This window comes from Thermochaetoides thermophila, assembly GCF_000221225.1.
Source record: "Thermochaetoides thermophila DSM 1495 unplaced genomic scaffold scf7180000011816, whole genome shotgun sequence".
NCBI classification, from domain to species: Eukaryota; Fungi; Ascomycota; class Sordariomycetes; order Sordariales; family Chaetomiaceae; genus Thermochaetoides; species Thermochaetoides thermophila.
Window position 1 is genome coordinate 3,104,995 of NW_006383032.1, and position 12,260 is coordinate 3,117,254.

At 49.6% G+C, this 12,260-nt stretch overlaps 1 protein-coding gene across 1 annotated transcript in view; it reads left to right on the forward strand.

Moving 5' to 3' along the window:
- Positions 1-8,959: 8,959 nt before the first annotated feature.
- CTHT_0029400 (uncharacterized protein) overlaps positions 8,960-12,260 on the forward strand; it is a gene marked incomplete at both ends in the record, with an annotated part of 3,728 nt that continues 427 nt past the window's right edge. The window contains 2 exons of the mRNA XM_006693332.1: positions 8,960-12,170; positions 12,257-12,260. The exon at positions 12,257-12,260 is cut by the window's right edge and continues 427 nt beyond it. Coding sequence (XP_006693395.1) covers positions 8,960-12,170; positions 12,257-12,260 — 3,215 coding nt within the window. The remainder of the gene's footprint in view (positions 12,171-12,256) is intronic.

Sequence of the window (12,260 nt, forward strand, 5' to 3'; positions counted from 1 at the left end):
TCGGCAATACTTGTACTTCTAGACTCAAGTATTACGCGAGTACTCAAGCAAAAATCGTGTATGTTACCGCCCTCCGACGCAAGGTGATATTGCCCCATGAAGCTAGAAACTAGTTTTTGAAATATCTCATAACTATGCTCCATTGATGTAGTACGTCTTGGAATAATATAACTAGAATATAAGGTTTTCCTAGACCATTTTTTAGAAAGCGAAATTCCGCTGCTCATGGTTGCTTCCCTAAGTACGCTCACTCTGAACCTACTGAGGCACCGCTTCGTCAAGGCGCGCTTGCTGCTCGATTTATTGACTGCTGGGTATCGGATCGGACATTTCCCATACCTCTTCAGTGGGAAGCTTTTTGCTGGCTTTCGAACACCTCCCGAGAGTGAATTGGACTCTGAGGTTTGCGGGAGCGAACATCCGGCATCTCAATACGATATGAAGATTATACGATGGTCTCCGGCGCTCCTCGCAGTTGTTGTGATCATCAACACTGCCATCACATTGATGGCAGGTCCAGCATCGGTAACACTGACGATACCTAAAGAGGGCTGGTTTTCCAATCCATCCAATTGCTCTGACCAACTTCTCTTGGCCATTTTACACAACACCAGCACATTACACACCGGCTCGAAGCCATGTAAGTGCAACCAGTAGCATCAGGTTAGCTAACGATGTACCAATTCGTCGCGAAATGCTTCTTGGGTCCTTTATTATCTGGATGTCAGAGATCACGCTTCCCCGTCTCCAATTCTCCATCTTGCCTTTCTTTCCCTCCCACCTGAACCAACAGCCCAAGTTCCCAATCGATCCAGCCGGTGAAACAAGCTCTCTCTCACAACCATGAGCTACGAGCACTCCTATCAAATCGACATTACATTCTCGCCTGTGCCATCGCTCGAGTTGTGAACCCTTAGCCTCTCAAGTGAATTGACATCAGAACAAAGGCAAATAAATGACTTCTATTCTTTCCCCTGGTTAGAATGATCGCACTCTGACGCCTGAACCCATCAATGAGCATCTAGCCATGCGAAACAGTCAAGATGATAGCAAAAGCAACAGAGAGGTTAATGAACCAATCGCCTGCGATGGAGTTCCTGTGATCCGGACAGCATTTCCACGCCTCTGGTCATTGACCTCGTGGATTCACAACCCTTCTATCGTTATCCCAGAACTTCTGATTACTATCAATGTGCAGAGGACATTCTTTTGGAAATATGTCAAGCCAGATATTGAGCTCAGTTCGAAAAACTTTTCTGACGAGAAAAAGATTTCATGCTGGGAAGTTGGAAGTGATGTCTGGATTATCAAACACAAAGGCCGTTACAAACTACGTGTTGCCTTCCATAATTTCTGCGGCAAACAAAGGTGTCATTCGACATCAAATCCTTCTTCCAGATCGCGGCCAAGGTTTACGAGATCTGCGTCGTTGCCTCGCTCAGCACCATCACATTGAACCTTTTAGACATCAATTTGTCAAGTCCCGCCTGCTACTTGGCTTGCTGCCTGCTGGGTACCGTGTTGGAGATTTTTCGTACATCTTCGGCATCCAGTTTTCGGCGGTCTATCGAAGAGTTCATCAGACAGATGCTTCAGGCGCACTAGCTACTAGAAACGAAATGGTTCTTTCCAGATGACTTCTAATTTTACTCTCTCATGATTTTCCTCAATACTGCCATCGCCTTAATGGCAGGTCCGGCATCAGCAATTTTCATGATTTCTGACGAGGGTTGGTTTCCTCACTCACGGGTACTTATTCGTTTCCTAAGCCCATACTACTACTACCATCGTCCCTGAGAAAAGACTTGGCCGTTATCTATCAGCGCGACGCAAATGGAGAGAGATTGTCAATTACTGGGCTGTAGAACATTCAATGTGTATAACTTGGTACACATTTGGTGCCCAATTCGTGGTTTTCGGGAGCTCTCGGTATTTGTCGTTCAAACTTTACATCCGTCTTTACCAGCAGATGCCACCTTCGAACCATTACATCTTCATGCTCCTTTTTTCCCTTTTAGCAAATCGTCCTAGTTCCAATCAAGATCATGTCTGACAGACAAGTTCGCCGTGCGAGAGGATGATATGGTTGCTATATCAACTCTTAGCTCTTTGTCAGCATTATGGACGTTATCACACTTGACAATTATTGGCTGCGAGGATTACGAGGGATCTGAATTTGGTTGGACGTTTAGGTTGCCGTCCACAAACAAAGCTTCCATATTTCCGCCGGTCATATAGGAAGTATGCACCATGTGGAGCGTGGCGTTTTTGCAAAGAAAGCTTTCCCGGATGGTATGACCTCGTGGGAAATGCTCATTGCATAAATGATATTGAATGATTACAATGGCTGCAAAACGACAAGCCTACATCATATGGTTGATGGTGAGCCTGGCAACATTCTGCTCCTAACGATCAAGCTTAACGTACACGACTTCTGGGTGGGCATCTACATAGATACACGCAGGTAGCTGACATGTGCAGAACCGGAATACCGGTATATCAGGACAAAACAATTCTCTCGGCCTGGTTTCTTCAAGTCTTAGCATTTGGACTCTGAATGTAAACAAAGGTTCAGGGGTAACTCCACAACTCCTCGCCACAGCAACGACCCATACTCATACGAAGTACATACCAATGGACAGCGCAAAAGCCCAAACTTAAATCATCTCTGACTTCAGCATCTCTCACGACTTATCTCCATTCTGGTGAACCTGATTTGTCTGGCCGAAGTAGCACGCTGAATGACGAGGTTAGAGCAGTTGCATAAGGTCACAATGTCCGCAGACTCACTCGTCGAACGACATCATTGATCCTGTAGTGTGACTCGGCAGGAACCACAAAAGCTGACAGTGAATCTTAAGGCTTTTAGGTGCAGAGGTGTTGTAACCCCCAGCCTCGATTGGGTTATTGTGAGGTTGGAGACATCGACTCCACTCTGTCGCTGACTAGGGGAACTCTGGGGCTGGCGGTTTGGTAGGCCTGAGATCTTTCTCCGAAGTTGTTCTTTGCGTAAAACACGATAGATCGTCTGTTTCCTCGACTTATTTGATAGCGGAGACTAGTTTTTTAAGGGCTGAAAGTCACTCAGGAAATGCAGCAGGAGACGAAACCGGACAATCTCACGCACGTTTGTGATCACTCAGTTACCATTCACAAATCACATATAACGAACAAACAATCTGCGGAATCGCATATCAATGACTTAGCTGTCTAACACCTTCGTACTCCCTGTTTGACATTCTCATATTGAAATTATCGATGTTATTTATTCATCATTCAGCAGGTAGGAGTTGAAGTTTAACCACGAAAAGTGCCGCACTAAGCAGGCAATACCATGGTGAAAGGTTTTGTTAGCTTCCCATCTCATTACTTGCTGAACAGCAGTGGTATGGAAAGCATACATGATCAATTTGCTAATAATGATTTAGACAGCCAACCAGCTCCCGTACCACGTGGTAACTCTTCATCTCCTGGGCCTAGGTTACTGTTGTTACCATTACGATAATCGATACTACCTCTAATAAGCAAGGCAGTCGCCGGAACCCAGAGGATAGCAAGAATATAATGATGATAAAGCTCTTCGGGTATTAGCATGGTCCTCAAATCCGGCGAGGTAGTGGTGAAGAACTGTCACGAAGAGAATTACGCCGATCTGTCAGAAAAACAGGTCAGAAGTCATCAAGAAGACATTTGATACCATTACCCAAGCAATTGAAAGTGACCAACCACCGAAGCTTACTGACCGTTTATACGCCACGTAAATGGCCCATGGGCTACTAGAATCCAACGAAAGAACTGAGAACGATATACATTTGACGAATCTCCGCCGAACAGACTCTTCTAGCACCCAGACCAATTCCCAGTGCTATAGGGTTATGACTATCTTATATACTGAGTCCTGAAGTTTATCCATGTGGCCGATGTGCAAAAGTTTTCTGTTCCACATTCCCCGTATGTGGTTCAGCACAAGCTTTAACAAACTCAGATTGAAAGCACATGTGGGTTTATAAGTGCTAGACTGCAGCCACAGGTGCTAGGTAGAGTCAGTCGCCATCATACCCTGACAATCATAAGGGACCCGGCAAGTGGAATATGAACAAAAAAGCTGGAGTATGAGGATTGACCAAGGGTGTCCGGACACGGCTCAAGCTCTGGTCTTTTCGATCAGAATAGAAACGTATGAGATAGAAACTGCAAAAAATAGTTACGGTTTAATCATTGAGCTTTACTGTAGGTATCTAGCTTCCAGCTTTCGGGCCAGCCCTTCGCATGCTCTTCAATCATCTACACCTTACCCTCATCACCGGCCTTAGATTTAGTATTATAGTCGAGAGCAACAAAGGGAGTATAGATATCTTCGTAGTCAAGGTTAGAAATGCTAAAAAGATACCAAATCTTGAGTCTAACGTCAAATTTTCCATCTCCATCTACAACACCTGCTAAACGATAATGAATGATACATTAATTCTTCTCTATATTTACCATACTTGTCTCTAGGAGTTCCGGTCTCAGCAGGTATATACATGCAAGCATATAGGTACTTTCTGGAAATCATCCAGTCAACAAGGCAGGATCGACTCGAAGCTAGAAATAACCCTACTATCAAATAAATCACCCTTCCAGCACACATTTCCTTTGAAAAGAAAAGGGTTGTTGGCAAACATATTTAACAATGAGAAGATAGGGCCAAAAACCGTCCATTTTAGGGTATTAGGATGCATCGCAATAGCCCCACTGACAAAGAGAATCGCAATAACCAACCAGATGATGAAACAGGGAAGGGATACAAGAGAAATTATCCCATCCCGACCTAAAAAGTTGATATGTAACGGTACACAAGAATAAAACTCAAGTACAAGCAACAGGGTCTGCTAGAAAAGTGTTAGCATCTCACTTTCAAGCTGGGAGCGATAAGACATTGGGAAGAAGACTATGCATGCTCGACCATGTGACGAACAGAATCGCCGTCGCTCTGTCAACGCCGCGGCAGGTGATACTCCCGTAGATGGCAATAGTACTGCACCGGGCGTGCAATATGGACACTTCGGCCCAGTGATGCTTGAGTAATTTTGAAGTCGATATCAGTCGACCCTCGGGGCGGTCCTTTTTGCTCCATTTGTGACTGGATGATCTGGTTGGCAATCAGTCCAGCCATGATCGATAACTGTTTTGTTTCTACAGAAAATATTTGCGGAGGAAGAAAGTGGGAGATAGGATTCAAATATAAACGCAAAAAGTTGGCTCTTATTGGGTGTTCCTTGTCCCAAGATGATCGTGAAGCTCTCACACTTTGCCAGTGGACAAAGGTGCGAACTATTAGAGATCGCAAACTTATACGTTTCTATGGGGGTGTCTCGATATCTGCTCTCTTAAGAGAATTATGATGATAAGCCAGGTCATAGGGCAAGCAAGCAATGCAAAGAAAACTGACCCACGCCGCCTGATGTAAAATCATTTGGTGACTATGCACCAGAAGAACCCTTGAGCCACATGCAAGGGCATCTGTTTCCAGTGCGTTAACCAGAAACAAGAGTGACGAGGAAGAAGACAAGCATTGGGGAGATGACAATGCGCGAGAACTAACCCCGACGATGGCCAAAATGACAGTGGTACTCTCAACTCCATACTGGGAGCTAACCCCGCGAATGGTAACAACACATCTGGGCGCCTCAAAATGAATGAAAAGGTCACGTGCGAGATCCCTGGGACGGTCATGGTATTAGGGGTATCAGAACAAGCTTCTGTGTGCTCTCTCGATATATTAAGAACCAATCAATTTCTTCCGCCATTTGCCTAGAAAAACTGTCGAGCAATCCCCCCCCGCGTTGCTTCACAGCGATATCTTGCGACACCATCTTTGGACGATAGGGACAAAGCCACGGAAGTACTTCATGTCCCTCAACATATATAACTCGATCTAGATTTCTGCTTCTTCGTGGCCGTGTTTGACAAACTCGCTGAAAGTAGTGGCTCGACCGACACCTTTGTTTTCCAGTTCGACCTTCAACCGCCCAGCCCGTCTATTCCAAAGTCGAGACTCAGAGTATCTATCATAGGAGACATTCCAAACATTACTCTAAATGCCCAGTCCGTTACAATGCCTCTCGGAAACTTGATGTGTCCAAACCTGTGGTCGTTCCCTGATATATCCAACCAACGCCATATCCATCGAAAGACAACCAAAAATGAGAGGTATCATCCAAACCCAAAGCGTAGGGTATGTACAAATTTGATGCCAAACAGACAGATGACTGATATGAAAACGAAAAGAAAAAGGTCCTGAGAAGAGAAGAGGTTGCAGATTACCAAGGCCAACATACTTTCCCAACCTAAGGTGTGGGACGAGCCAAGGTGTTATAAGGATTGTTGCTGCTCCATGTCGTGCCACTGGAAGTGCCTGCCCCAAAGGACGAAGTCCCGACATAGGTGATTTCCGGTGATTGCGTGGTAGTATGATCCAGAGGAAATGCATGAAATTGGTTAACTGCGGCCGGCTGTGTCTGTGATGTTGTAGCAACTGCCTCCTGGTAAGAAGGAGGAGGATCCGTAGTTGTCTTTGGGACTGGGTCGTAGCTTGGCTGTGGTAGGGGAACCGAAAGGTGGAGGTGTTGGTGGGGTAAGGCATTGCAGCAGCAGGGCTGGTGGATCTGGTTTTGGAGCTAAACAGGACGTTTGGGTTAGACCTGGATGTGTCTCCATAAGGTGCCTGGCGATTGGGAGACATACTGGCAACTCTACAACATCCGGCTCAGTTTGCTCTGGGTCCTGGTTCTTGAATTCTCTCGTGCAGCACGAAATTGCCAATGAGATGTTAAAAGCACTGTAGGCATCAGACGTTGTTAGTTCTGGTCAACCACTCCAAGATCCTTGGTACATCACATACAAGATAGCCCAGCTGCAGGCGCTTCCAACTGCCGCTGCCCACCGCTCAGCCGGAATGGGATGGCCCCTTATGTGAGCATAGTATCTAGAATAACTGATGGTTTCCTTCATGAAAAGGAAGATCAGCACGCTCCAGATTAGGAAGCCGGGAAACGTGGAAAAGCAAAGCGCTGAGCGGGTCTTTGACTTCCTTAGGCGAACTTTATCTTTTGCAGCATAGCAGAAACAAAGGAGAACAACAACGCGCTCAAATGTCTGTGTTAATCGTTAGTCTTGACTCAGAAAAGGCCAATGCACTGAGGTGAGTACGCACTCCGATTATAGAGAAAATCAGCGGAATCGTGTTGTTCTCAAAACCCCTTTGTGCTCCCCAGATAGTGGCAGGGGCGCCAAGAAGGGTGAAAACGGAGGCTATGACTAGGTTTCCCACGAAATTGTTCTCTTTTGACGAAGCCATATTGACAGTAGCTTTGACAGCCGGATTAGTTGTAAACCTAACCTCTTTAGCTCCTGCTGGTCCACGGGCACGAAAGTCAAGACTGCCTTCCAACGGGGAGGGGATAAGCAATTTAAATGTCGGCAAGGCCAATGACACGGCTTCATGCGATCTCTGGGAAAATGCCAAGATCACTCCCTAATGATCTTTCAAGTGGCGCGGTAACTGGGTCGTGACGGACATTTTCCTTCTTGGTCATGTCGGCCGTATTATCGATGGGTGGTTACAGCGTGATATGGTCAAAGCCACTGCTTGGCCAGACGATAGGGATGATGTGGCGGTGTCTTGGGTTGTTGCGATGGTCATGCAATCGGTAACCGAGGCTGTTGATAATCCCAGCGAAGACTTGGGGGCTCATTCGAATTGAGCCAATTCTGTCCTTTTTAACATCAGCTTCTCAGGATTTAATCTGGTCAAAACTCAAAGGCAGGAAGATGATATCAGGGAAAAACTGTTAGGGCTTGATCTTATGTGATCCGTGCACGCCCTGACCCTGAAAACCGAACTGCTGCCTGGCAGGAGCTTGCACTTGGGAAGTTGCATCCCAGGTTTAATTGATTAGTCCACGAAACCGTCAAGAACCCATGGCTCAACTCCAACTTTGCTCGTCCAACTCTTCTCCATCAAAAACCAACGGTGCCCAATTCCAGAATTTGGCCGAGAAAACCCCTAACAACGCCAACACCCTTCTGGCCGATAAATGGACTGATGACAGGGGTGCTCCGCCTCAACCTTCCGTAGGGCTGACCCCACGAAAGGCGGCCCCCAACTCTCCACTTTGGTGATGCTCTCGGGCGCTTTCATGCACCAGCGGGTTGGTTGAGCTTGTCCCATACTTGGTCTGTTGTTTGCAGCTGTTCATCAGTGCTAATAACGGCCAGATCCAAGGCTAAATCTCATGGCTGAAAGGAAGCAAGTTTTAAAGATTGATGAGCTCTTGAAGATTCCACACTTCATTGACGACATGAGCTGTGAAATTTAGCCCTAGCCTTTTATACAGTGACAAGTATGGATTTGCATCCAACATCCCGGAATTCGGTTACCAATTGGCTATCATGATGAGTACAACTTTAAACTACCCATCACAATCTGCCCCGAGATCCTCTTCCCAGTTATCTGCCCAAAACGACAAGGGAGAAGGAGCTTGCCGACCGCTTTCTGGAAGATGTTACTCCTCACCGTCGCTGAGCGCTGACCAAAAGAGATCTTGGTTGTCTGTCAATTTATTCAAACGCAGCGCGGCAGTGAGTCACCGGAGCGTTGGCGCTAACCTCAACCGGCACCTCAACGAACTCTGCCCCTTCAGCTCATTCTTGGCGCGGTCCAGGCCGACGCAGCAACTGAACGCAGGGAGCTAAGGGGGAATGTCTTACAACACAGCTGATGTCGACGTTCATCAAGAGACGTATAATTCAGCCGGTTCTTTTGTCAGGGTTCGAGGCTGTTGCGCTAAGAATTTCTCCAGTTTTCGCAACCTACAAGCACCAAAAACCCAAATTCCCATATCTCTCTTCCCGTCTCTACCTTACCTTCACCACGGAACAACCCAAGACTCGATCTAGAAACAAGTGCAGAGGAATCATGGCGGAATTATCTTCTCAAAACTCAGCACAAAAGTCCTTCTCCCTTAACTCTTATCAGACTGCCCTTGCTGTGATCCCGCCACGGCACCTCTGGAATCGGATTGATCGCCTGCGTTCAGTCTACGACGCTGCTTACCTCAAGTGGCCACCCCACATAAATGTCATCTATCCCTTTGTGCGCCCTGAGAGCTTAGATGAAGCCGTTGTGCAAATCTCAAAGGCGCTCTCCTGTTATGTCCCTTTGAGAGTCGGGGATGAGGATGATAGCGATGACGATACACCCCCGAGTCTCTGGTTTCACCTCAACAAGGTCGGGGTGTTTAGACATAAGGGCCGTGGTAACAACACAATCCACTTGTGTGACGACAACCAAAAGCATATTGATGGACTTTCGCACTTACGACGAGAGATATTGTCGGTTCTGGGCAAGAACGATGACCGCTACACCCCCCACATGACCATTGCTCAAAGTGAGGGAGACGTCCGGAGTGCGCAACACAAGTTTCTATTCGAAAAGGTCGGGCTTGTGCCGGCGGTTGAGTGGAGGGCAGCCGAGCTTTGTGTCCTGGTCAGAGAAAGACTCGAGGGTGGTGATGGCAACACGACTAGGATGAGGCTATGGGGAACGATTGGCTTGGATGGGACAGTCCAGAAGGAGCAAGTGCCCCAGGAATTTTACGACGAGAGCGAAGAGCCATCCAAGAATTCGGCCGCGAAGAATGAGCTTCTTACTTCGCTGCCGTACTTCTTCAATGACGATTTCAATGTCTGGCTCTCCTTCCGACCCGACCTGGTTTCACCAGACGGCCCATCCGAAGTCTCCCGGTCGAGGCTCACGGTTTCCAGCTATAACGTGATGGCTGAGTTCGAGTGGCCACCATCAGAGTCACGCTACCCGCTTTTGGTCAAGAATATCCTGCATCCCGAGGCCGAGGCAGACGTCTTGGTGCTTCAGGAGGTTACTGATGCTTTTTTGTCGTACCTTCTTGCCTCACAAGATCTCCGCGACGCCTATCCCTACTGCTCCCATGGTCCTCCCAGACAGGATGATGTGGACCCGCTGCCCAGTCACCTCAACATTGTTGTGTTAAGCAAGGTGCCCTTCTCTTGGGAATACGTTTCGTTGTCATCCAAGCACAAGAGTGCCCTTGTCGCGACATTCCGGCACGTCGGGCGGCGAGTGTCCGAGGACAAAATTCTTCCCATCGTGCTTGCTGCTCTCCACCTCAGCCGCGGCCTCACCGACGCTGCTGTGGCCTCGAAGAAGGAAGATATCCATCAGCTCCTGCGCTACGTGGCCAGCGCCTACCCGGGACACCCCACTATCCTGGCCGGTGACACCAACATTTGGACGTCTGCGGACGCGATCAATGAGGCGCTCAAGAGCAAGAACATCACCGATACAACTGCCGCCACCTTGGCCGAGCTCGCCGATATCTTCGCCGAGCACGGGTTGAACGATGCATGGGAGACATACCACGAACGAATTGGCTCGTCTGGTGACGAAGATGGCGCTACCTGGAACCCAAACACCAACAAGGCGGCAGCTGTCAACGGCGCAGCCAATGGCAACCTCTGCCCACAGCGGTTCGACAGGATCTTTGTCCGCGGCGAAGGCTTGCTCAAGGTGGAAAAGTTCAACAAGTTTGGCTTCATTACCGAGCCGGCCGAGAACGGTGACGAGCAGTTCGCAAGCGATCACTGGGGCGTTCGTGCTGTACTGGAGGTTAATGAACGCAGCACAAGGCGTGTTGAGCTCTCCGAGGAGATCAGCAAGCTTGTCGTGCCTGTTGAGCCAGCTCAAGCCCCCCAGCCTCTCTCTCAACCGGGCAGTGTGGAGAAGGCGCTTATCCAGCTAGGAGTCATCCCCAGCCAGGAGGAGGAGGCTACACGTAAGCAGGCAGTCGACCTGCTCCGGAACACCATCACCGACGTGATCGCCAGCACCGTACCATCAGGTCTTTCCCGGTTCCAGGCTCCTATCGTCATCGTTCCTGTCGGCTCGTACGGCCTCGGCGTGTGGACTTCCTCGTCCGATCTGGACGTACTCTGCATCGGACCGTTCAGCGCACAAACCTTCTTCGCGCTGGTCACACGCGCGCTGCGCAAGGTCCCGCCACAGGATATCAAGATCATCCGCCGCGTGCGCGCCAACACGGGCACCATGCTTGAACTCGAGATCCACGGTATTAAGACTGACTTGCAGTGCTGCCCGGCCACAACGATCGCTGAGCGCTGGGGGGACGTCCTGCGCACGGCGCCGAATGATCCCGTCTGGGATCTGTCCCCGCAGTCGCTGCTCAAGCTCAAGGCCGTTCGGGATATGGACTATCTGCGGCGGACTGTGCCCAACATCAGGGTCTTCCGCGCCGCGAATCGCGCCATCCGGGCATGGGCGAAAGCCCGCGGCGTATACACGTCGCGCTTTGGCTTCCTCAGCGGCATTCAGATCGCTATTCTGGTCGCACGTGTGGCGAAGTTGCTCGCCAACAATCCCGACGTGAAGACCCCGATTACGGTTGAGGACTTTCTGGTTACCTTCTTCACGCACTACGCTTCTTTCCCTTGGTCTACGCATCTCGCCTTCGACCCCTTCTTCCACCGTAACCGGTTGCCATATAACCGTGTCCCTTTCCGTGAGCCAATCGCCATCCTGGGGTACTTCCCCCCGGCGCTAAACACAGCTGCGGCAGCATCCCCGTCGTCCGCGCGCACTCTGGCTGATGAGTTCCGCCGCGCAGGTGAGGCTTTGGTTTCTGGCAACGTCACGGACTGGGCCTTCTTCCTCTCGGGCACTGGCTCGAACGGCACAACCGGCGTGCAGGAATTCCTCTCAGCCTACAAAACCTACATCCGCCTGGACGCCTCCTACTGGGGCCTGTCCCGGTCCCGCGGCAGTCAGTTCCTTGGCTGGTTGGAATCACGCCTCGTCTCTCTGCTAGTCGACATCTCCCGACGCACGAACGGAGTCTTGCACGCCAGGATATGGCCGGCGCGGTTCGTCGAGCGCGAGGAGGCCGGTGCAGCCGAGGAGGGCCAGGAGGCCGAGCGCCGCGACTTCCGCGGGATGTACCTGATTGGCCTGGACCGGTCGTCAGAGGGCGTTTCGAGGGATGAGCTGCGCTCTACGCTGGGACAGTTGCGGACCGCGCTGGAGAGGTTTGAGGGCGCGATAAGGAAGGACGAGAAGTACTTTGATGCGAGGAGCTGTTGGTTAGGGGCCGGATTGGTGAATAAGGGGGAGCTGCCGAAGGATTTAGTGGTTGACATGAGGGAGTGGGGAATTTGGACGGAGGGGG